This window comes from Dendropsophus ebraccatus, chromosome 7 (genome assembly GCF_027789765.1).
Source record: "Dendropsophus ebraccatus isolate aDenEbr1 chromosome 7, aDenEbr1.pat, whole genome shotgun sequence".
Classification (NCBI taxonomy): domain Eukaryota; kingdom Metazoa; phylum Chordata; class Amphibia; order Anura; family Hylidae; genus Dendropsophus; species Dendropsophus ebraccatus.
In genome coordinates this window covers 97,158,922-97,185,710 of record NC_091460.1, presented here as the reverse complement: position 1 = coordinate 97,185,710, position 26,789 = coordinate 97,158,922, and the positions used below count along the sequence as shown (strand labels likewise).

Here is a 26,789-nt window from a genome sequence, read left to right as displayed (position 1 = left end):
TCAAGGCTTCTGGATAACATGGTGATGTCACGACCTAACTCTCAGAGCTGTGTGGGCTGTGGCTGCTGGAGAGGATGATGGCTGAGGGACACAGGGCACTGGAGGGACACTGAGCATCCCCCTGCCATCATCCTCTCCAGCAGCCACAGCCCGCACAGCTCTGGGAGTCGGGTTGTGACATCACCATGTTATCCAGGAAGTGAAGCCTTGATGCAGTAGTAAGTGCAGAGGAAAAAAAGCACTTTATAAGCATTTCTCGTAATAAGTGTATATTGGGGAGTTGTATAACTTTTGGGGGGCAGTACAATACTTTAATAAAATTTTTCTCCAGACTTCTACAATATGGCGCTGACCTTCTAATCAAGTAGATTGATTTTTGCATTCCTTAAAGCGACTCTGTACCCACAATCTGAACCCCCCCCTTCCCCCCCCCCCCCCAAACCGCTTGTACCTTCAGATAGCTGCTTTTAATCCAAGATCTGTCCTGGGGTCCATTTGGCAGGTGATACAGTTATTGTCCTAAAAAAAAAAAATTTAAAACTTGCAGCCCCGTGCCTAACGGGCGTGGCCTAGATCGTGTATGCATTAGGCTGGCACAACCTCTCTGTCCCCACCCTCTTCATCATTAGGAATGCTCCAGGCAGATTGTCTCCTATTCCCCACGCGTCAGCCCGCCACATGGGCTGGATCGTTAAGGCACCTGTGCAATGTTCAGCATAGAGAAAATGTTCCAGTGGCATGCCTAATGATGAAGAGGTGGGGAGGAGGGACTGAGGGGTGGTGCAAAGTTAGGGCAAAGATATTCTAAGCAACGCCCGTTGGGCACGGGGCTGCAAGTTTAAAAGTTGTTTGTCTTCTCTGTATAGGATGCATTCACATGTACAAAATCTGCAGATTTGATGCTGTGTTCAGTTATTTAGTTACATTGATATTAAATCTGCTGCAGATCCTGTACGTGTGAAACACAACCTATACACTGAAGGAAAGGGACAGTTTGGGCTTTGATTAAAAAAAAAAAAAAAAAATTCCTTTGTATTCTGGTTGGCCAACTTATTTTATGTACAAATGTATGAGTGAACAGCACATATGTATTTTACTTGGTAATTGTTGCCCCCCTCTCCGATCAGTATCCTCCACATAATGTGGCTAACGGCTGAAACTCTCAGCAAGCATTCTTGAACCCAAACGCTCGGCATCAGATTCCCTGCTGTCTGCCCGCTCCGTGGAGCGGATGGATGCAGTGGGAGTACCGCCTGGAAAACTGGGATACAGCCTATGGCTATGGCTGTATCCCAGTTTTCCAGGCGGTCCTCCCGCTGTATCCACCCTCTCCACGGAGCGGGCAGACAGTGGGAATCATTACCGAGAGTTCGGGTTCGTACAAACCCGAACCGAACTCTGTTTGGACCATCGCCTAGTTGGTAGTTTATTGTTCTTAAGTTATCAATTTATTGCTTTAAAGCTGGACACTATTTCCATCAATTATTCACAATCAGCTTTAATTTACAAGTGTTTTCTGCATTATATATCCAACAGCATACTAAACAATCTGTGCAAGTCCAGCTTGCCAATAGTATCCAATAAAAAATAATTTACATCAAATGTTTCCTTTTTTTTCTTTTATCTTTTCAAGATTGCAGAGGGCATATGAAGTTCTTTTTCAATAGCAAAACCAGACAGCAGAGTAGCAAGCTTGTGTACGTGCATTCTGCAACAAATCCAAACAGTCTTATCTAGTATAGAAATTATAGATCAGGCCAGAACAACCCTGGTTACTTTTGCTTAAAATATGTAAGGCATGTCTGTCAATGTGCATGTTCACTTTGCTTAAAATATGTAAGGCATGTCTGTCAATGTGCATGTTCACTGTAAACTCTAACAGCTTTGCTAAGCCTCTACAATGCAGTTTTCCAATTAAAAAAACACAAACATTTTTCATAGTATTTTGTTCCTCCAAAAAATGTTGTGTGAAGCCACCCTGATGGCAATTAGAAGGAATTTATGTACATGCTGATTCTCATAATATAAACTGGCACAAACACATAGCCAACAGGCCTTCGTGCCAATCTAATCTCTTTTGCACAGCTCTTCCTACTAATTTTAGTATAGATCCTTAAAGTGTAACTGTTGTTACAACTTTCAAAATCTAAATCAAAAGTAGATATAAGGCAAGTTTGCAATTTACATTCATTATTTTTACTTTTTAGTTATCATGGAGAACACAGCACTTCCTGTTTTCTGACTTTTTTTTTTCAAAGAGTCAGAAAAGAGGAAGTCCTGTGTATCCCAGGTCATCTAAGCGCTCACAGAGAAGGCAGCCATGTGATTGATGGACACATTGAGCCGTGACTCTCTGTACTGGCTGGAAGTCCAGTCAGAAATTCTGCCTTCAGAAGACTGGACCTGGATTTCCGGTAAGTTCAGCTTTGTTTTATATCATAAGAAAAGAATAATGAATGTATATGGCAAAGTTGCTTTACTTCACATCAACTGTTGATTTAGATTTTGAAAGTTATAATGACAGGTACACATTTTAAGCAAATTTAGGCTCTACACTTTTTTTTCAAAATTCTAGTTGCCACTAAAATAAACCTAAACAAAATGAAAAAAAAAATCTGTCCAGTGTTTGATTTTCAGCTCACTATGTGCTTTCTATCATTGTCCTAAACTTATGTCTGGTGGACGGAGCTGTCTCTCTCCTTCAGCCAAAAAAATCTGCATTGTTTTATAAAGCATATGCACTCCAAGTCGCCGGCGTCGTGCTGGTGTCCAGTTTTGGGCTTTTCCATAGTACATACCCTTTTTTTGATTGGTTAGCATCTTTAACCCTAAAAAGAAAAAAAAAAAACACAAAAACACAAAATGAGAACAGTCAAGCATAATAGGCCAACTAAAGAAATGCAGTAACTGTTTGGATTTCTATCCACATTGTATGCAACGAGAGTATAACATTATTGGGCAATGCCCCAGAGACACTGCTTTAGCAATATGGTGCAGCTCCTGAACTACATAGAGTACAGATGCATCCTTCCTTATTCCGCATAACCAAGCAAAATCAGGAAACCGTAATTACACGCACTGGTAATTCCCTTAGAGCGTAACTATAAAATATTTTTACTTTTTAGCTTTAGCTAGCTTAGGCCCTGTTAAGAAGTTTTGCAATATACAATAATAATCTAAAATGAACAGTTTTTCTAATACATCTAGCCGAATGTGCTCTCAGCCCTCTGTCCGCCTGTGCATTACTTTTCCCTTCCAGCTGGCCACGCCCCCCTGGAGATCCGTACTCTATGTACGGATTCTCAGTCAGCAAGCACAAGTCAGGCAGCTCCCACACACTGTAATTCCCTCCTCTCAGATCCACTGTTATATGTACTGTAGGGCAGGGCTGTTAGCTAGGAGGTGCTGATAACTACAACCTAATGCATGAGACCTAAGGACTCTGGTGGGCTCTGCCATGTCAGGGGGCAGCAGGTGTAAGGAGCACTGTACTCACAGACCCCCAGCTCCACACTCCTTCAGGTCTCAGAGTCAGACTGTGTGCTTCTGTGTCTGCAGCCTGAGCCTGTCATGCCTGTGTAGATCTGGGCTCAGCTGTGACCGGAGCAGGGGCCCCAACCCCCAGCGTGGAGCCGACAACACAACCAGCTTTGCATCATCACTGAGCAGAGGAAGTAGTGCACAAAGCTTAAGAGTTTGCTGTGAGTGCAGGGCAGGCTGTCAGCAGAGGTTGGTGTGTAATGCCCCAATATTACTGATACACTGATCGTTCACACTCAAGTATGTCATGTGTGGAGAGAAGCTCCTGGGTCTATTAAGACTGGGGGCCCAATGACAGAGGCCCCATCCCAGCAAATTAATGTCCTGTTCCTATAACCCCGCCCCCGTACAATAAGCCCCGCCCCCCGGGTGGGGTACTCTATCACTGCTAGAGTGCATAGGGCAAAGGGGTTTTACATCATCTCTATTTCTGCCAGTTAGAGGTCATCCAGCTTTCCCAGCACACTGTAGTCAGTATAATAGAGGTCACCCAGGATCTTGTAGTCAGTGTAATGGAGGTCGTCCTATCATCCTTGTGCTGCCCGATAGATATTAGATAGGGGAGTGTGTGTGTTAGGTAGATAGATCCAGTAAGAAATATACATCTACCAGCTCATGACAAATCTTGTATTGCATAAATATGTACCATCCATGAGAAAACCACCAGCTAACACCTTTTAATTACTAAAACTTTATTACCTACAGTATATATAGCCATTGTATGTAGGCAGAGATAGTCTTATGATTAAAGGGGCTCTCCAGGGTCAAAAATACATAGTTGCTTTGTTCCAAAACCAATATTATGTGGTATTACAATTTGGTTCCATTCTCTTCAGTGGAACTGAGCTGCAATACTACATGCAAACTGAGGACAGTGGTGGAGCTGCTTCTGGAAATAAGCAGCTATTGGTTTCTAATCTTTGATAACCCCTTTAATTTTTATGTGGTTCTGTATGTGAAGTGTAGAAAGCCTTTTACACTTTCACTATTCACTATGTGTAATGGAACAGAATATTCCCTTTATTTTTTGAAAAACATTGTTGTTTGCTGATGTTCTTTGTGGGTAACATCATTGTTTGGGGGCCACTCGCTGCCCCCCCTCCTCAGGCTGAACCTCTAGCTGCGCCCCTGGGTCTGGTATAAGGTTGTCCTGATCCCACCATCATACCGCTATCCCTACATGTGTGCAGCCATTAGTCTCCACCATCACTATGCAGCCATCTTTGTGGTGATATATACACATCCCTGCTTGTCTTGTAGAATTCTCTGTCATAGTGACTGACTATACCAGTATTCCTACAATTCCCATCACGTCCTGCCATAAGAAGGCTAGCAGGGCAAGCTGGGAGCTGTATATAAACCCTGGAGTATATAAAGAAGTCATCCAGGCTAGTTGTGTCATCACAGATCACCCATCCTCCATCACCTGATACTCCCCCAGCAGCCCACTGATTCATAGTAGAGCTTGCTGTGGTGTGAGGGAGAGGGGAGGCCACACCCACTCTGTCAGCCTGGAGAAAAAATTTTTTGTTTGAGCCGACCAATTGGGGATATCTCAGCAACCGCACAAGATATCCACACAAGTTAGGGCTCTTTTTAACGGGTAACACGTGGGCTTATTTGAGGAATTTAATTTTTTGGTCACTTAAATTATAGTTGCGCTTTAAGCCATGCCTGCACCTGTGAAAGGGACTCTGCCCCCGAGGACAGGAAACCTGGAGAATAAAAGGAAAAATCTCCTTCTCTGTTCCAGAGATGCGTGTCTCCTTCCTGCCCAAGTGGTGTCAATGGTAGTTATGCACCAGAGGCCTTCCAGAGGAAAGGTGTAAACTAAACAGAGAGCCTGCCATCTAGAGTCATCTAGCTTCTTTCCAAGCATTCCACTTCTTTCACCAAATGCATTAAACTCTCGCTCCTTATTGTTGGCCAATTTTTCACAAAAGAATGGTGAATTTTCTTGACACGTCAATGCACAGACTTAACATTAGCGACGTGAAGGGGGTGGTATGGAGCAGGCTCAGAAAGTGAGCCTGCTTACATAGTGGTCTTGTCTGTTATCTACAGCTGACACCAGTGACCATGCTGATGTCGGTCATTTAACTATTTAAATGCCATATGCTGTACAAGCAAAGCAAAAATATATTTCATACATTATTATTAATATTATTATAGCATAAAGTGCAATGGAATAATGACATTTTATAACATCCATATGGGGACCTAAAAAGTGTGTGTGTGTGTGGGGGGGGGGGGGGGGGGGGAACACTGTATGTAAAATGTAACATGTATATAAAAAAAAAAAAAAAGCAATCAAAAAGTCCCATCTACTCCAAAATAGTACCCATAAAAACTATAGTGTAAAAAAAAAAAATCCTTTCACAACCCCAGAGTCAGAAATTTTTTTTTTAATTTTTTTTTTTTAAGTAGTAAATAAAACAAGGGCTATAAAATAAATAAGTAATTATTGCAATCATACTGGCCCGGACAGTACAGATATCAGGGCTGTGGAGTCAATAAGCCGCAGCTCAGACTCCAGGGGACTTATTTATCACAATGGTTTAAAGTAGAACTGGCTCAGCAGCATTTGTGTGTAATGTCTTAAATGGTCCTGGGGCGACGTGTGAGTGACCGTGTGAGTGACCGTGTGAGACCAGTTTCCAGACTAGATAGAGCAGGTGGTCTTTTCCTGATGACAATCGTCTATATTTTATTCTTAATATTCACCATACACAAAGGAAAACTGCTAACAATGCCAGATACCTGTTATATAGAGGTCAGCCATAGGCCAAGATTATTATCTCTCTCTGTATCTGCGCTCCTGAACCATGGCCCCACAGAAACTATCCGCTCAGCCAGTCAGTGAGTTTCTATTTAGGCTGTGACATCACAGGATTGAGAGCCCGTAAGGGGACCATCAGCCGCGACGCTGCACTGTGGGGGGGCATGGGAACAGGTAAATAGAACTTCTTTATCCCACCACCTCCTGTCCCCCTAGATTTTTCAGTATTGCCCAGAATATCCCTTTAAAGTGACACTGTCACCCCCTTTGTGCATGCTAACATCTCTACACAGATGTAAAGGGTAAATTTTGCGTTTTTCATACCTTATTTTATATCATATGTCATGGGGCTTGTTCAAGTAAAAAGTCATCTTTTATCAACTGCAGTGATTCGGCATTTAGGAAGAGAACAGCATAGATCTCCCTCCACACAATGGACTCTTCCAGCTCACTAAGAAACGCCAAATAGTGACCAACAACTTTTCTGCCAACCACCCTTATCCAATAGGGCAAGTGCTTTACTACTGATATATAGAGGAAAGGTCCCTAGATTCATAGAACATAAAATATTATCGATGAGTAACATTCATAAAATTTTTAAAGTTTTTTTTTTAAAGCTGGTGTCGAAAATGTATTTAAGTTGTTCAGTAGTCTCTAGTCTCAATACACCCCCCCCCCTTCCAGAGACGGCTGATGTGAACAACTCCCTATCAGCAAATATGTAGCAACTTTGTAATGCTGGGATGGTCAATCTGATGTTGCTGATGAGCTCACTACGATTATCCCTCCCAGGAATTACAAAGAAGCTACAAAGTTGCAGATAAAGCCTGCCATAAATATGTTTACATCAGCCATCTTGGAAGGAAGGCGGTGGTGGTGGTGGTGGTGGGGGGGGGGGGGACCGAGAGAAAAGCTCACACACAGTTTTTTGTCTCTTCAGCAGAAAGCAGCAGCTCAAACTGGGGGATGGAGACTGAATAGATAACAACCTGTATGGACGGAGTTGTTATTCTCCATGAGGTGGGATAATTAATCCCCTTAAGGACCGGGCCTAAAATGGCCTTAAGGACCGGAGGCAAATTTTATGAATATGACCTGTGTCACTTTATTCATTAATAACTTCGGGATGCTTTTACCTATCCGGCTGATTCTGAGATTGTTTTCTTGTGACATATTGTACTTCACATTTCTTGTAAATTGGAGTCGATACTTATAACGAATCTTTATGAAAAAAAACAAAATAACGTGAAAAATTGTAAAAAAAAAATGCATTTTTCCAACTTTAAACCTTTTCTGCTTATACAGAAAATGGTTATGCCACATAAATTATATATTAAATAGCATTAGCAACATGTCTACTTTATGTTGGCAGCATTTATTAAACTATTTCATTTTTTTTAGACAATAGTAAGCGTAAAACATTAGCAGTAAATTTCCAAATTTTCAGTAAAATTTCAAAATCAGATATTTTTAGGGACCTGTTCAGGTTTAAAGTGTATTTGAGGGGCCTGTATGTTAGAAAGCCCCACAAAGCACCCCATTTCAGAAACTGCACCCCCCAAACTCTGCAAAAGCAGATCCAGAAAGTTTTTTAACCCTTTAGGGGAGTCACAGAAATAAAAGCTAAGTGTGTAAGAAATTTGAAAAACAAGAACTACTAACCGGTAATGTCTTTTCTTTGAGCCCATGACGGCACCCCTGGAGAGGACCACCTCCTACTCCCATTGGACAGGAAACAGAACACTGGACCTTAAAAGAATCGCCTCCTCTCACCAACACCAGTTCTTTGCAAGGATCCTAGAAGCGAATCTTTTTAACAAACACAACATAGCATACCATCTGTGTCACATAATATCTGCATATATCCATATGTATATATCTACATCTATATATACATATATACACACACACACACATCTTTATTTCTTTTTTTTTTTAAATAAAGTATATACATTCAAACATACATTAACTCCGTCAAGGTATGTCATATCTTTTTTCAAGGGCGGGTGTTAGGCGGGGTGCAGTCATGGGCTCAAAGAAAAGACATTACCGGTTAGTAATTCTTGTTTTCTCTTCACGCCCTATGACGGCACCCCTGGAGATTAGATTAGGAATTTCTTCGCCCGCCTGGGGAGGGACTACTGCGTGAAGCACTCTTCTACCAAACATCAAGTACTCTGTTGAGGATAGTTGTAGCCTATAATGTCTAAAGAAGGTGTGTGGAGTGCTCCAAGTAGCGGTTCTACAGATCTGTTCTAGTGTGACAGATGCCCTCTCTGCCCAGGAAGTGGCTACTGCTCTGGTGGAGTGTGCCCCAAACCCTACGGGGATATCCCTCCCACTGGATCTATAGCATTCCCCAATAGCCTGTTTCACCCATCTGGCGATGGTCTGTGAGGTAGCTGCCTTACCCCTGTTCTTCCCCTGGAAGGATATTAAGAGATTATCAGTCTGTCTCCAATCTCTAGTGACCTCCAGATAGTGTAACAGAATACGTCTAACGTCCAATGTATGAAAGGCTGCTTCTCTGTCGTTAGATGGATTACTACAGAATGAGGGAAGAACTACCTCCTGGGACCTGTGGAAATTGGACACCACCTTGGGGAGAAAGGCGGGGTCAGGAGATAAGATAATTCTGTCGTCCCTAATTGTCATGTATGGAGGGATGATGGAGAAGGCTCTGATCTCGCTAACCCTTCGGGCTGATGTGATAGCGAGCAAGAAGGCAAGTTTCCAGGATAGCAGCTTGATAGGCAACTCTAACATTGGCTCAAATGGAGAAACGGTCAGTCCTGATAGAACTATATTTAAGTCCCATGGAGGGAGTCTGGATTTTATACTGGGAGCCAGTCTAGCCGCAGCTTTTGTGAACCTTTTGACCCATGAATGTTCAGCCAGTCTGAAGTCAAATAGTGCACTAAGGGCTGATATTTGAACCTTTATAGTGCTTGGTCTCAAGTTCTTGTTAAGACCCTCCTGAAGAAAGTCCAGAATTAGTGGAATATTAGGATGAGCAATCACATTGATCGGCTGATTCACGTATCTGCAAAAGGCCTTCCAAGTTCTCAGGTAGATTGCTGATGTAACCCTCTTTCGGCTGGCCAAAAGTGTGGATATCACTTGAGGGGATAGCCCTCTGTCAATCAAAAGTTGCCTTTCACACGCCAGGCTGTCAAGTGAAGGTTCTGCGCTGTCGGGTGAAGCACTGGTCCCTGGTGAAGGAGATCCCGTCTCTCTGGAAGCACCCAGGGGTCTGCTATCGATAATCTCGTCAACCAGGCGAACCACACCCTTCTGGGCCAGAAGGGTGCAACTAGAATGGCATCTGCTTTGTCTTGCCTGATCTTGCGTATTACCCGAGAGAGAAGCCTGATTGGTGGAAAGGCGTAAAGGAGATTGCTTCCCCAGTTCTGTGCTAGTGCATCTATGGCCGTGGGGTTGTCCTTCTGAGATAGGGAATAAAACTCTCTTACTTTTCTGTTTGTCCTTGTGGCAAATAAGTCTGTCTTTGGGGTCCCCCAGAGTCTGCAGATTTGATAAAAAACCTCCTGGGATAGCTCCCATTCTCCCTGTCTTAGTTTGTTCCGGCTGAGGAAATCCGCTGTTACATTGTCCGATCCTTTCAGGTGTAGTGCTGTCAGAGAGAGAAAATGAGGTTCTGCTAACCTGAAGATATGGTGCGTGATCCTCATCAGGTCGGTTGACCTGGTTCCACCTTGATGATTTAGGTAGGCTACTGCTGCCGCATTGTCTGACAGTACCTTTACGTTTTTCCCCTGAAGTTCTGGTAGTGCCTGTATTAAAGAGAGAAAAACGGCTCTTAACTCTCGTACATTCTGGGATTCTCTGGCTTCTTCCGGGCTCCATTTTCCTTGTAGAAGAAGAGGTCCCGTATGAGCCCCCCATCCAGAAGGACTGGCATCTGTTGTAATGGTCTTTATTTCTGTAAAAGTCCATGGAAGACCCTTGTCTAGATGTTCCCGTTGTTCCCACCAGGACAGGGATCTTAAGGTCTGCGGAGACAGAAGAAGAGGGAAATCTAGGGAATCAGTTACACCATCCCATTCCGACAGAATCTGATATTGGAGCCTTCTGGTGTGATATTGTGCCCACGGTACTGCCTGGATACAAGAGGTTAAAAGCCCTAACAGTGATATGGCTGACCTCATAGTAGTAAGGGGGTTATCAGAGAGTTGTCTGATTCTCGTCTGGACCTGTAAGATGTTATTCTCTGGGAGAAAGGATTTCTGAACCCTGGAGTCTAGGTAGATACCTAGGAATTTACACCGCTGGCTAGGTGTTTTGTTGGATTTCTCCTCATTGACTTCCCATCCTAGAGAGAAAAAAACTGACTCTATGAATTTAATATCTGTCTCCAGAGCTATCTGAGAATTGTTTATAATGAGAAAGTCATCAAGGTAGGGGATAATAATATTTCTTTCCCTGACATGCGCCATGACCTCTGCCATAACCTTGGTGAATGCTCTGGGAGCCTGGGAGATACCAAATGGCATGGCTGTGAACTGGAAATGTGAAACCTCTGAGCCCATATTTACTGCCACTCTCAGAAATCTGTAATGGACAGGATGCATAGGAATATGGTAATAAGCATCTCTGAGATCGATGGTGGCCATAAAGCAGTCTTCCGAGAGATTCAGAATGGCTGAGGATATTGACTCCATTCTGAACCTCTCGTAAGTAAGGACTCTGTTCAGTGGCTTAAGATTAATTATCGTTCTATATGAACCATTGGGCTTTTTCACAAGAAACAAAGTGGAGTAGAACCCCACTCCCCTTTGCTCCCTGGGAACTGGAACAAGTACTCTTTTACTTAAAAGGGAATGAATCTCAGCTAGAAGAGCCGTGTGTTTGTCAGGGTCTGATGATAGGTCAGTACATACAAATCTTACCCCTGGGGAGGATGAAAAAGAGATTTTAAGGCCAAATTTTATTGTATCCAACACAAAAGTGCTACCAGAAATTGTACACCACTGTGAAAAATAACAAGCTAAACGCCCTCCCACAGGGACCTCATGTCATTGAGGGGCCTTCTTGTCAGAAGAGGGAAAGAAAAAACCCTTATTCTTCTTTTGAGGTCGCCAATCTTTTCTACTACTGGCACTTCCACCCCTAGGTCTCCTACCTCTTCCCCTGAATGGTCTACTGGTCTGTTGGGGTATAAGGGGAAACCACTTTTTTCTGTCAGAGGCTTTCTCTAGGATAGATTCCAGGGCTGACCCGAATAGAAGCTTCCCTTCACATGGGACTCCACATAACTTGGCCTTTGATGTGGTATCACCTTTCCACTCTTTTACCCATATAGATGTTCGGGCTGAGTTTGAAAGGGCCGCTGATCGAGCTGACAATTTTAAGGCATCTGCCGATGCTTCTGCAATAAATGACACTGCATTGTCAATTGTAGTAAATGCCTGGTTAAACTCCTGGCTTGGATTACTTTCCTTGACTTTATCTTTAAGTTCAGTCATCCACATTTTCAGTGATCTGGCCACTGAAGTAGTCGCAATCAAAGGCTTGAATGCGGATGTAGAGGCCTCCCAAGACTTGAAGTAGATGTCGGCTCTCTTATCTAGAGGGTCTTTAAGCACTGCTGTGTCCTCAAAGGGTAGTGCGTTCTTTTTTGAGATCTTCGCCACTGGATGATCTATCTTGGGAGCCCCCTCCCAGGATTCACAGTCTTCCTGACTGAAAGGATATTTCCTTTTGTACTAAAAATAAGAAAAGGTTTAGAATCAATATAAGTGTTATACTACACAGTATACCTCCAAGATGGATGGATGCAACACCAGACTTACAGCCCGAGGGATAAAGAACTTCCGATCTGGATTGGCCCACTCGTGACAAATAAGAGTCTTAATACTCTGGTGTACTGGAAACACTAGTCTCTTCTTTGGAGCTAACCCCTCAAACATTATGTCCTGTACGGATCTTGGTTGAGGAGTATCGTCTATCTCCATGGTTAATCTGACATTCTTAATAAGAGAGTCTATGGATTCAATCGGCAACAGGGACCCCGCCGATTCTTCCCCTGAGGCCTCCTCTGGTTCAGAGACTAGTTCGCCCTGATCGTCCACCCCAACTGATAGATCCTGAACTTCCTCATTTATTGGAGAAGGATCCATCTGCTGACTCGGTCCCGCAACAACAAGTGGCTGAGAGTCAGGAGGGGGGTTTACGCTGACTTCAGGCATCTCAGAGGAAGTAGAGCGAGAGGGTAAGGAGGCCTGCAGAAATACAACAATAAGCACCTTGGTAGGGGGAGTCTAAAGCGAAATTAAATAATGTAACAGGATACTTTTACCTACCCTGATTTCTCGCCTAACCATGTCTCTCATGTTTCTAATGAAGGATGGTCCTTGATCTTCTAATACTCGGTTCATGCACCCCCCCCACAAGGTCTTATTGTATGAACTACTAAGCCTCTTTCTGCAGACCGGACACTCTTTAATCTTAGTACGCTCCTTTTTAGAGGATCCCTCCTAAAATATAAACCATAACATCCTGATAAGATAGTGTACTTGATATGTATATGGGGGGAACCCCTCTTACCACACCATACCGCTGGATTATCTGTAGCAGAGGTCTGGGATTGTTCAGCGCCTTGGGACTCCATCTGACCCAGGATTGGCCTTAGGTCCCCACAGCTGGCACAGCAAAAGCACAGCAACCGACTTTCTAGCAGCAGGCTCCTTATGCAGGTGCAAGGCACTCTGAGCTCTCTGCTGCTTCTTTAAATATGGCGCCAAACGCACCTAGGGCCGGCTGTCCCCGCCCCCGCGCTGATGCGGCACACCCTCCCGCCGTCCTTCCCCGGCAAGCCGTGGCCTGGGCCTATTGATCAAGGCCTATAGGGACATCCCCCCTCCGGAAGCCCGTCCGGCGTCATCACGGCTTCCGGGAGCGCGCCGCGACACGTGGGGACGCTGCGTCAGACGTCGTTACGTCATTGCGTCCCCCTGTTCGCGCGTGCGCATCCCTGCCACCGCTACACGCTAGGAAGGACGCCCGAGGGGCCGGGAGACGCGCGGGGCCCGATTAAGTGGAGGTGCTGGACGGGCCTCAGTCTTTAGGTACGGACGCCTCGGGAGCCGGTAAGCCTTTCTGCCGGTGATCCCCAGCCCTATGAAAGTCCTCCTGGAGGAGACATCCTCCATGTCCTGCTCCCATGGGACAGGAAACAGTAACTGGTGTTGGTGAGAGGAGGCGATTCTTTTAAGGTCCAGTGTTCTGTTTCCTGTCCAATGGGAGTAGGAGTTGGTCCTCTCCAGGGGTGCAGTCATAGGGCGAGAAGAGAAATTTAAATTTTCTGTGCAGAGATTTTATTGTAATCCAATATTTTTCATAATTATAAACTTATTACCAGAGAAATGCACCCCAATATTTATTGCCCCGTTTCTGCAGTTTATAGAAATACCCCATATGTGACCCTATTGCGCTATTTGACGCAACCACAAGCCTCAGATATAAGGGAGCGCCTAGTGCATTTCAATGGCTCCGTTATATTTGGTCATTTCTGACTGTATCACTTCAGCTTGGCAGAGGCTCTGGGGTGCCAAAACCTAAAAAACACCCCTAAAGGGACACCATTCAGAAAACTACACCCCTCAAGGAATGTAACTAGGGGTGCGGTGAGCATCTGGACCCCACAGGTGCTTCACAGATTTTCCCAACAATATGGCGTGAAAAAAGACAAAAGTATTTTTTACACTAAAAAGTTGTTCTAGACTTCAATTTTTCATTTTCACAAAGGGATAAAAGGAAAAAAAAAAAACACAAAACATGTAGCGCAGTTTCTCCCGAGTACGGAAATACCCCACATGTGGACATAAAGTGCCAAGCGGGCGCAGGACGAGCCTCCAAAGGGAAGGAGCGCCAATTGGCTTCTGGAAGCTGGATTTCACTGGAATGGATTTCAAGGGCCACGTCGCATTTACAGAGCCCTCGTGCTGCCAAAACACTGGAAACCCCCCACAAGTGACCCCATTCTGGAAACTACACCCCTCAAGGAATCTAACAAGGGGGGCAGTGAGCATATGGACCCCACTGGTGACGGGCACAAATGTGGAACAATGTGACGTGAAAGTGAAAAATTTCATTTTTTCACTTTCACGGCACAAATGTGCCAGTCATCAAGGGGTCCATATCCTCACTGCACCCCTTGTTAGATTCCTTGAGGGTGTAGTTTCCAGAATGGGGTCACTTGTGTTGGGTTTCCACTGTCCTGGCAGCACAAGGGCTCTGTAAATGCGACATGGCGTTCATCATCCATTCTAGCCAAATCCAACCTCCAAAATCCAAATGGCGCTCCTTCCCTTGAGAGGCTTGCCCTGCACCCACATGGCGCTTTATGTCCACATGTGGGGTATTTACGGACTCGGGGGAAATTGCTCTACACATTTTGTGTGTTTTTTTCTCTTTTAACCCCTTGTGAAAATGATAAATTCAAGGCTAGACCAACATTATAGTGTAAAAAATTTAATATTTCATTTTCACGCCACATTGTTCCATATTTGTGCCCGTCACCAGTGGGGTCCATATGCTCACTACACCCCTTGTTACATTCCTTGAGGGGTGTAGTTTCCATAATGGGGTCACTTGTGGGGGGTTTCAACTGTCTTGGCAACACAGGGGCCTTTTAAATGCAACATGGCCCCTCGAAATTCATTTCAGCCAAATCCAGCCTCAAAAAACCAAATGGCGCTCCTTCCCTTTGGAGGCTTACCCTGCACCCGCATGGCGCTTTATGTCCACATGTGGGTTATTTCCGTACTCAGGGGAAATTGCTCTACAAATTGTGTTTTTTTAAATTTTTTAGCCCCTTGTGAAAATGAAAAAAATCAAGACAAGATTAATGATTTAGAGTAAAAATTTTAAACAAAATTACACCAAATGTTGGTCTAGCCTTGATTTTTTTTCCATTTCCACAAGGGGTTAAAAAAGAAAATAAACGCAAAGCGTGTAGGGTAATTTCCCCTGAGTACGAAAATACCCCACATGTGGACGTAATGTGCCATATGGGCACAGGGCAAGCCACCAAAGGGACAGAGCGCCATTTAGAGGCTGGAATGGAGGATGGAGGCCATGTTGCAATAACAAAGCTCCTGTGCTGCCAGGACAGTAGAAACCCCCCACAAGTGACCCCATTCTGGAAACTACACCCCATAAGGAATCTAACAAGGGGTGCAGTGAGCATATGGACCCCACTGGTAACAGGCACATATGTAGAACATGTGCCGTGAAAATAAAAAATGCAATTTTTTTCATTTTCACGTCCCAAATGTGTCCGTCACCAGGGGGCCATATCCCCGCTGACCCCCTTGTTAGATTCCTTATGGGGTGTAGTTTCCAGAATGGGGTCACTTGTCGGGGGTTTCTACTGTCCTGGCCGCACAGAGGCTTTGTAATTGCATCATGGCATCTTCTAATGGGAATGGCAGCCATACCTATTTAGCTGGGGAAAAAGGGACAATTCTAATTTATTTGGGGGTATTAGGCCAATTATTAGTTTATAAGGTTGAAAATGACAGGTGTCCATCAAATTCAACCTGTGTTGATCCAGAGGAAGGCAAAAAACCCTCGTAAGGCAGACAGTAGCCTCATCACAGGGAAAAAATTCCTTCCCGACTCCATAATGGCGATCAGAATAATCCCTGGATCAACGTGACCCCTGAAATAGGAATAAGGGACAGAATTTAGATAATGTAGAACCCCAGTGACGTGTGGTACGCCTTGAAGCGATCCAGTATGCAGAGCCGGGGTGATCAGGACAGGCGTCACACTGGAAAATGTTGTCCTTCCTGATCCCCCTGTTACGCCACACTCTGCACTTCTTCTGGGGTCTCCTGTTTTCCAGTGTGGGGGACGTCACCTGGAAAATGCTGTCCTGGTGCGATACGGGGTCCCTCATATCCAGAAGCGCTGGGTCCGCTCCATGGCTGCTAAATATTAGGGCTCTATTACTACTTCTGATATGTTCGGATCATGCCGCAAGCTACAGGGCAGCGAGGGACCGGAAGAGGGGGTGCTGGTATAAAAGTTATCCCCGTACAGGTGGTAACCTTTATCCAGCAGTGGGAAGATCAGTTCCCAAACGATCTCCCCACTAACTCAGAGGATGGGGGGGGGGGGGGGGCAATCTGGGGGCTGGATTTGGGTGTCCCTTCCTTCATACACTCTAAGTGCACGTGCACACTGCGGAATGGCGAAGGACAACCCTTTGTGCATTCGCAGCTGGCACCCACCGGCAGACTGATGCGAGCGCGCGTCTCCGTCCGTGTCATAGACTCCATTCTATGCACGGGCGGATTCCGCTCTCCGTCAAATGTGTTCATTCTTTGGAGGGACGATGGAATCCGCCCAAGCATAACATGGAGTCTATGACACGGGTGGAGACGCACGCCCGCATCAGTCTGCCGGTGGGTACCAGCTGCGGAATGCACAAAGGGTTATCCTTCTCCATTCCGCAGTGTGCACGTACCCTAAATCTGTAAGTGTACCCTGAGGTACTCTCACAGAGTTTGTAGAATTTCACGCCATACCGTGATCTCTTATTGGGACGGTACTGGCGGAAAAGACGTGTCTGGGGGGCAGCGTACGCTACGCTACCCCCAGATACGTCATTGGATGATGAGGATGAGGATGAATGGAGGAACGAAGGACCCCCCATTCATCCTCACTGGCTGTTTCGGTGTCGGAGGCAATAATAACGTATGCGTCCGACACCGAAAACACCCTGGGGGCCATCTTTATACGGGGATTGGTATATGGGGTATGTAGTGGTGTAGTGTAAAACTTTATTCCGTGTAGTGTAATGGTGTTTTTTACATGTTTTTTTAACATTAAGTATAAAAAAAAAAAAAACTACGCCAAGAAAGGAGTTGCTGATAAACACTGTAGGATATAGGAAAAAAACACTCTACGCCAAAAAGGAGGAGTTGCTGATCAGCGGCGCACTTACAAGCGATGCTGATCAGCACTCAGCGGCGATAGGGTGCGGAAAATAGAAAAAAAAAAAAAAAATTTTCTTCAACCCTATAGCTACTGAAGCCGAAGTTTGACGACGCTGGAGCCGATGATTACCGATGGGGACCGCCGGAAAAAGACGAAGACGCCGACGAAGACGAGGACGCGTTCGGAACCCGGAAGACGCGTTCGGAACCCGGAAGACGCGATCGGGACGCTGGATCCGGTGAGTATGGGTCAATACCTGCTCTGGACACCTCAGCTACCTAGCTGAGGTGTCCACAGCAGGTATTTAACCCTTTCATGGGGTACTTATATCGCCGTGATCGGCCGGCCGCTCCTGGCCGGCCGGTCCCGGCGATCGGGACGTGGCACCGTGGCCACCGTTACTTTTAACAGTAATGGCGGTCGGTGTCGTCCTCGGACAGCACCGACCGCCATTGCTTTCCGGGCCATTGGGTCACCGATGACCCGGAAAGCTGCAGATCGCCGCCATATGCTGATCCGAATTGATCAGCCAATAGCGGCGATCGTCAGCACGGGAGGGGTTAATCACCCCCCGTGCCGACAAGCAGGGATGGCCTGCTATACATTATAGCAGGCCATCTTCCCCGATCGCTGCGTGTGTACACGCAGCGATCGGGGAAACCGCGGGCGTAAATGTACGCCCGTTTGCGTTAAAGCATGGGTTTTGGGGGCGTACACTTACGCCCACGGTCGTTAAGGGGTTAAAGAGGTGTTCTAAGGGTGCATTTACACAGATTTTGGAAGCCAAAGCCAGGAATGGATTTAAAAAGAGGAGAAATCTCAGGCTTTCCTTTATGACCTGATCCCTGTTAATAGTCTGTTCCTGGCTTTGGCTTCAAAGATCTGTCAGATAAATCTGTCTGTGTAAACGCACCATAAGATTTATGTTTTTTTTTTTGTTTTGTTTTTTAAATCATCTAGCATTATTGCTTAAGTCAAGAAAAACTTCCCCATAACTATTTTTCTTCTCTATCAGCTTCTCCAGAGATGACAACGCTTTTTTTATAGCTTGTATTGTTTGTTTACAAGCTGCTCGGTCTCTTCACTTACACAGCACACCTAGTGGCCCGAGTTGGAATTGCAGTGTATAACAAGCTAATCAAATACCTCATGTGCTGCAGCCTCAGGCCAGGCTCACACTATGTAAAAACAACGTCCGTAATTTCATAACAACTGTTTTTACATAGTGTGAACCTGGCTTCAGACAGTCTTTTTTACCTAACCAAAATATAATCATGTCAAATTTTAACATTATAATGAACTGACTAAAATATATATCTTTTCTCTTTTTAATTCTTTTTATTTATTAAGATTAGAGATGAGCCAAAGAACTCATCAAGCGAAGCCCTTCATTTGATTGGCGCTCTGCTGATCACACCGCCGGGCTTCCTGCACTGCTCCGCTCCCTGCCATTCCTTCAAGGATGCAGGAAAAGGGTACAAACACACACAGCAGATACGCAGCAGATTTGATACTGTATTTAGTTTTTTAGCTTAAATACGCAGCGTATATGCCGTGTGTGTTTGTACCCAAAAACTGTATTCAATCCTGGGAAAATTCTCCTAGTTTCCCAAGATTGGATCAAGCTTTTCCCTGGCACCCGGAGTGCTGCGGCAGGGAGCGGAGCACTGCAGGAAGCCCGGTGACTTGATAAGCGGAGCGCTGATCAAACGAAGTGATCCGCTTCGCTTGATGAGCGCTTTTTATCATCTATTTTCTGGACTATTTTCCTCCTGCTTCCACAGCCTCTGCCTATGGTGCAATGGTAAGTATCAGGATTACCATGTTCACTGACCAGGGATCAGGTCCTGTGTCAGACTTTGATTGTGCCCTTTGATATAGCAGAAGCAGCTAGCATGGGTGGGTTAGGACAGGGTGGAGATTATTTCTGTGTTGTGACAGAGAATCGTAGCTGAAGCTATCAGATCGGCACCACAGACACACACAGCATTCCCCCCTCTCAGAATGACTGTCAATGCTGTTAGGGCCCTTTTACACAGAAAGATTATCTGACAGATTATCTGCCAAAGATTTGAAGCCAAAACCAGGAACAGACTATAAACAGAGATCAGGTCATAAAGGAAAGCCTGAGATTTCTCCTCTTTTCAAATCCAGTCCTGGCTTTGGCTTCAAATCTTTGGCAGATAATCTGTCAGATAATCTTTCTGTGTAAAAGGGCCCTTACTCTGGTAGGGATGCAGCCTGCTAAGCAGCATAGAGATTCACAGTGGGGGCGGAGAGACACTGTGGCTGTCTGTGCTGCTGCAGAGAGGCAATCAGAAATCATCAACACCTGAGTCCCTTCCCCTCTCCACACACAGAGGACTCAGCCACTTTCAGCTACATCCGAGGACACATGCAGGCACAGTAGTTGACGTCTCCGGACCAGAAACACAGACGGTCCGGAATGTCACAGGAAGTCAGAGGCTCAGTAGCAGGCAAATCACGTGACCAGGTCGGGGATTTCCAAGAGCCGACAACTAATGATAGGGAAGTATATTAGAAAAGGGTCCTTTCCTAATACCAAAAATAATTTTTTCCCGGAAAACCCCTTTAAACATAATTTTACCTAACTGGATAACCCCTTCAAAAGGGGGAGTGATTGACACATGGGTGCAAGACTCATTGGTAAGCACATCTGACACAATGTACTGTAACAAGCACTATACCTGTGTGCCCACTTGACCCACTGGAAGAGGAAACCACTTAAGTGTATATTATTATAGCTAAGGCAACTACTTCTACAGATAAATTGCTATAACATTACCAATAGCATCCACCATGCAGGCTTCTCTTGTGTATGCCTCCACTGGAATGGTGTTTTGAAAACAGTGCAAAGATAGCACACCTTGACCGGTTTTCCAAATATCTATAATATGCTGTATTTTAGAACATGGCTGAAAAACAAAAACAAATATATTTACAACAAACATCACACAGTTGCCCAATGGTAGATTCCCTTGAGCAATGTCACAAAAAAAAAACAAAAAAAAAAAAACAACTAGTGCAGCAGGGCAACACACTGATTGGCTGAGCGTCCACCCGGGAACCCCCGAAGCAAACTGGATCACCGAGCAGGTAATGTATATGTTCCGGCCGACAGTGGGTTAACGGGGCCGTCTCCTGACATGTCTATCCCACTGCGAGTATAGCTTCCCATAGACATTACAGGGCAGAGATCCACAGCGGATTTCGCTGCGAATTTGCGGTGTACTGAATATACTGAGGGGTTGTTGCTGGGTGGTCTAGTGCAACCTTAGGGCTCACCTTCTGTAACATTCCTGTCATGGTGGGGTCAGAGGGTGCCAGGGCCCTTCACCTCTCAGCATATACACAGGGGAACATCTTTAATAAAAGTCTTTACACAGTAGCAGGGCAAGTATATGGAAACTTTACTTGAAGAAAATACAGGGGCATCTGATTATGAATATATGTTGGCTTGATCAGAGTCCTTAGCTTCGGTTTGGGGGGGGGGGCTGTTACCTTGGTTACTATAACTTGGACTTGGTAGAATGATAGGATTACAGAAATAGTGTAGACAGACCTGTTCCAGGGACTTTGTGGTTTCCAGCCTTTATAAGGTACGTGTGAATAGATACTTGAAGTTAATGACTTAAGAATTGATGCTGTCAACACTCACTAGCAAGCAGGAGGAAGACGCATGAACACACTGACTTGAGAGCCAGGAAGATATGGACGGTGAATCGGTGACCCTCTAAGACTTCACCAATCCGACAGCAGGCACTAATAAATACAGAGAATGTCCTACTGAGACTTTGAGGACACATATTAATCCTTATAGCTGTCTGGAAACAGGTTAGGAGACTGAACTTCAAGCCTGACAGGATTACTGAGGTGATGCAGGGAGGTTAGATGTGACTCTGGCCAAGCCATACTACTGTCAACTGTCAAGACCAGCAAAGCCTTCTGGGTAGAAAGTAGGCAGAGGCAGCTTTCCCCTGGCCAATCACTAGAGTCTGATGGGTTTCAGGGGAGGAGCACTGATCAAGCTCAATACTTGTATACAAACATATAAATTGACCAATCAATATTCTCCTAGTGGGTTGCTATGGAAACTGTAATAACACTTGTACCACTAGAGGTCAATACATAACAGCATAATAAACAAATACATGACAGGAAACAATGCTCATTTAATACATTACCACAAGAAAGGCCAGGAAAAGACACAAACACAGAGGGAGATTTATCAACCATGGTGTAAAGGAAAACTGGCTCAGTTGCCCCTAGCAACCAATAAGATTCCACCTTACATGTTCCAAAGAGTCTGTGTGAAATGAAAAGTGGAATCTGATTGGTTGCTAGGGGCAACTGAGCCAGTTTCCCTTTACACCATGTTTGATAAATCTCCCCCATAGGGCCCAATACAGACAGTCCAGGGTTGCCAATGGCAACAATATACCTCCAGACGCCTGACAATATATACTGGACCGGGCCATTACAAATTCACAGCGAGAAATTTGCAGCCTTAAGATGATGTTTCCTATCATCTAGGCGACTGAAGGTTCCCCCATTTAGGATAGATAAATGGGCAGCAGATCTTCTAGCATTATAGAATTTTATGTGGGCACTAAAAGGAGATTGGAATGAATGGCCACCCATTACAAATACTAATGGTTAAAGGGTTTACAGGATTGGAAAAACATAGCTATACCACACGCAAACTGAGGACAAGAGCGGTGCTGTTTGTGGAGCATTTTTTTTCTTTAGGGTAGGTTCACACACACTGTATTGCAGCAGACTTTATGCTGCAGATACGCAGCAGTTTTGATCTAAAAAACTGAACACAGCATAAAATCTGCTGCAGATCCTGTACGTGTGAACACACCCTTAAATCCCGGATAATCCCTTTAAACAAGGGACTGCACTGTTTTCCCTGCACAGCTGTACCTGTAGCACCTGACTGTGATGGTAACTGCATCACAGCCCTAGTTAAGTTAATGAGTCGTGCTTCAGACACAGGGCTAAATTCTGCAGCTTCTTCATTTGCTAAAATGGTTACTCTTGTACAAATAGTAAGTGTGGCTCAACAAGTACAAGCAGGTGCCATGTGCCAGAGTAAAATCTACCCCAGCTTTGAGCTGGCAAAAATTTCTGCTACAATTTACACCAGTTTCTGGCATCAATTAAAATGGCTAATTATATAAATGCTGCAGGATTCTGTGCCCCTTCATGCTAAGCCCTGTCAATCTTCTAATAAGTGAAGAATGTGGGTACAAAAGATAAATCGTTCCACCCTATTTGTCTCCATGCAAAATCATTGTTACATCGGATGACCCCTTTGTGGGACAGCTGATATTACTAATAACATAGCTATACTAATATAGACATAAAGGGGGAGATTTATCAAACATGGTGTAAAGTGAAACTGGCTCAGTTGCCCCTAGCAACCAGATTTCACCTTTCATTTTACAAAGACTCTGTGGGGAATGAAAGGTGGAATCTGATTGGTTGCTAGGGGCAACTGAGCCAGTTTTACTTTATACCTGTTTGATAGATCTCCCCCACAGTATGCATCCCCACTGTTCATGAATAGCTCTCATACCTCACCAGCTACCCTCTGACAGTAAAATCCACCTGTAGACAATTAAAAAAAAATAAGCCTTAAAACAAGATTAAAAGAGTCACTGTTGTGAAATTTTTTTTTGCAGAAGTCAATAGTCCAGGCGATTTTAAGAAACTTTGTAATTGGGTTTATTAGGCAAATATGCCATTATCTGCCTTTAAAAAGCATTTTCCCAGGCCCCCACTCCTCTCCTTTCTGTCATCCACTGCTCAGAATCAGGAAATCTCAATCAGACGCATCCTGTCTGTTCTATAACGAGGGGAGGGGGGAAAGAGACGGAGCAGAAATGTCAGCAGCAGAAAACAGCAGGGGAGCTATTCAGAGGTCAGAGAGGTCCATGGTGACATCAGAGGAGAGAGGACAGGGGGTAATGTAGCTTTTAACTAACTCTTTGTTGTCCTGTTTTGGTTTCTCTTTTCTCTCTCTATAGGAGAACAATGAAGACAGGGGGGAGAGCTTCAAACTGCTTTTTCATGATAAAAAAAATTTCGGCTAATAAACCCAATTACAAAAGTTTCTTAAAGCGTAACTGTCATTTCAGGGTAATTTTTTTGAAAACATTAAATATTAATAGTACAAGAATTTTAAGAAACTCTGTAATAGGTTTTATAAACCAAAAGAGTTTCCTTCTGGACTGAAAAAGCCATCTCCCAGCCTCCCCCCTCACTTCAGAAGCAGGATTTCTGTGTCCATTATGTGGCTATGGAGAGGGGAGGGGCTGTTAGGAGTGACTGAGCACGGAGCAGTTCTGCACAGCACAACACCCTGCAATCTTCTCTCAGTAAGTTTATAGATAAGCACTGACCATTCTGACCCCTAAATCCAGCGCTTTAGGTGCCCAGACAGTGTACAAACAGCTGACCTTCATGTCGCCTCTTCCTGCTCCCTCGGCCCCTCCCCCCTCCATAAGGATAGAATGGAGAGAGCAGAACCCGTCTTCACTGGCTTCTCTGTTATGAAGACGTGTTTGCCTGATAATGCACAGATAAGAAGTCAGGGGGGGAGGCTGGAAAATTGCTTCTTGAGTACAGAAGGAGGCTTTTTTGGCTGATGAAACCTATTAGAGTTTCTTAAAATTGCTTATACTACTGATTTCTGCAATAAAAAAAAAAATAAAAATAAAAAAATAAGAGTTACGCTTTAAAATCGCCTGGACTATTGATTTCTGCAAAAAAAAATTCACGAGTGACTCAGCTTCATACCTGTTTGCAGCTGCCCTTGTAGTGAGTAAGTGCCTCATATAGATGACTGTATGGTCGAGATCTCTTCCCTTTCCCCACATAAAAGACAGCGCTAATAAAAGTACGGAAGCAATCTAGTTGAGATAAGTCTTGATAACGAGATGGAAGATTTCGCGTGACCCTGGGAGGAAAGTTCCAATTTGTTTAGAAATGCAACTATAAGTATACTTATTAAGAAACATCTAATTCATACTCTACCCTTGGTCATCCACCATACTACTTTTTGGCTTTGACTTCATGTAAAATTATTGGCGCATACCTAATAATGCAATTAACCCCTTAAAAGGCTACTGACAAGTCATCAGGCTCACATTAATAGTTTTCAATCACAGCAGATACAGCTGGGAAGAGCGTGGGACAGCAGCGCCATCCGCTCTGTAGTTGCCTGTTCCCAAGTAAAGACAACACATCAGAAAAATCTAACATTTATTCTCTACATTAAATGTGGCCCATATCAAGCTACAATGAGCAAAAAAATAATAATTCATCATCATTAAGTTTAATTCCTTACCTGGGATCCAACAATAAGTAATTAAAACTAGATTTTAAGACGCCCTCTCTCCACTTTAGGGTTTTATCTGGTTGGTCAAATTCTCGTGAGATTTCTGCCTCATCTTTGTTGCAGTCCGGAATGTTAAATGTGTGTAGGGCTAAACAGAGTTCTGGGCTATAATCAAAGGACAAACCTATAATGGAAGAGTAAAGCTCACATTAAAACATGTACTGTAACAAAATCTACACCGTACACAAAAACTATTGATAAAGTGGGCAATGAACCTTTTCACAGAAGGTTTTTTGGTGATTTGATTCCTAAATGCAAAATTCAAGTTTTCTAAATGGTCTTAAAAGAAAAACAAAGCAACTCTGTACCGCCACCTTGCCGCCCCAAACTGTCAACACCACATTCTAGAGGTCCTCATGTCGTGCCCGGTGCAGGGGGTGAGCCGGTCTCCCGGTGCCAGTATTTTATCAATGCGGGGCAGTGGCAGTCAAACTGGCTTGGCCTAGACCATCAGTGCCCTATGCCTGTGGCGCCTCTCTCCCAGCCTCTATCCAGCCCACTTTTCTAAAAGTGAAAGGAGTCAGGGAGAGGTGTGCCGCAGGCCTAGGACACTGATGCCCTGACAGTTTGACTGCCAGCCCCACCACACTGATAAGTCATTTTTCTTCTAAATACCAGCAGCGGGAGACAGGTTGATCCTCAAACTGGGACCTCTTCAACGTGGTGCCAGCGGTTCAGGGGAGGCAAGGTGCCGGTACAGAGTCGCTTTAAAAGGGGTTCTCCTGGGAGGAAAAAAGGCTCAAGCCTTCTGCTTCCCTACACTGACTTCCTGTGAATCCATATTAGGGAAATAAGCCTTCCAAGAAGTGGATGGGGCAGGCTAAATTTCAACAGTCTGTGAACATAGCCTTTCTGTGTTTTCAATCAACTCCTGGTTTTGGTTTGAAAATACTGACAAGAATACTGTGTGGAAACATACTTTGTCCAGGCTTAGGCTATCTTTGTTCAGCCCAAAACCACAACTTCAGACCCTAGGTATATACCCATGATTCTAACCAGACGTCCCATAATTTACATCTAAGACTATGTGAAGCAGCACAGGTCTGGGCAACATATCAAAGATACCTGATGATGTCAAAATGGATATGGGATGAGGATAAACTAAGTAATAAAAGCCCTGCCACTGTAGTTTACAAGGGGGTGGAGGCCCAATTGCCCCATCTCCTTTGAAACTAAGAGGCAGATTTATGGATATATGCCAGGTGTAAACCCTGCTAATCTGACAGGTGTATGAAAAAAAAAAAAAAAAAAAAAAAAAACAGCCTGTGGAGCCTCACTTAAGAGCCAGATATTCCTACGGAAAGGACACTGCCAAGAAGTGGCTCCTGTAGGAAAACCAAGAAAACCCCCATATTAATTGGCCCTATAAGTCAATGTAATGACAAGGGAAAATTCTGGCTCGGTGGGCTTTAACCAGCCGGCAGTGTTATCTTTGGCTGCTCTCCTTGAGATCAGTGATCTATTTCTCCTATGGCTTTACTAGGCATTGCTCCCAACCTAGCCAGAATCCTGTTCCACACTGATGAGAAGCAACACCCTGAAACAGCTGTATGTGGATAGATACCTGGCCTTGTTTTTTTCCCTTGTCATTACATTGACATAGGGCCACTTAATATGGTGGTTTTGGCTGTTTTCCTACAGGAGCCACCCCTTGGCCGGGATATCTGGCTAGTCCTGTGTTTTGAGACTCTTAAACGAGGCTCCACAGGCTCCTTTGCATTTTCTTATTTCCCACGCAACTTTTTCATTCAGCACTTTAAGCAGCAGCTAGCCATTTTAACTTTGGCTGGTCTCCCTGAAATCAGTGATCTGTTTCATCTGACAGATGAGAAGCCTCCTGGTGAGACCTCTGCCCATGCCCTATTGCACACGGGGCGATAGGAATGAAGGCAAGTCTATTACCTGTGTAGTAAGGCCGCTTGGAGCAATGGGGATGGGGCTACAGCTCCCAGACCACTGATCCGGCTTGCTCCTTTAATAATCATTAGGAACGGGCCGGCCATGGGCTGATCAGCACTGTGGGGGAGTAGCTCCACTGCCAGTGCGTCAAATAGCTTTACTACATGCTGGATT

General features: G+C 44.6%; 1 protein-coding gene across 3 annotated transcripts in view; it reads right to left on the bottom strand.

The window, feature by feature from the left end:
• Positions 1-1,481: 1,481 nt before the first annotated feature.
• LOC138796914 (uncharacterized) overlaps positions 1,482-26,789 on the bottom strand; it is a 46,783-nt gene continuing 21,475 nt past the window's right edge. The window contains exons 6-9 of one of the 3 annotated variants that reach the window (XM_069976651.1): positions 24,666-24,840; positions 24,116-24,275; positions 20,094-20,223; positions 1,482-2,828 (exon numbers count right to left, since the gene is read on the bottom strand). In XM_069976651.1, coding sequence (XP_069832752.1) covers positions 2,656-2,828; positions 20,094-20,223; positions 24,116-24,275; positions 24,666-24,840 — 638 coding nt within the window. In that variant the 3' untranslated portion in view covers positions 1,482-2,655. Of the gene's footprint in view, positions 2,829-20,093; positions 20,224-22,892; positions 22,925-24,115; positions 24,276-24,665; positions 24,841-26,789 lie in introns of those variants that run through there. The other 2 variants (XM_069976652.1, XM_069976653.1) reach the window with 2 other exon arrangements.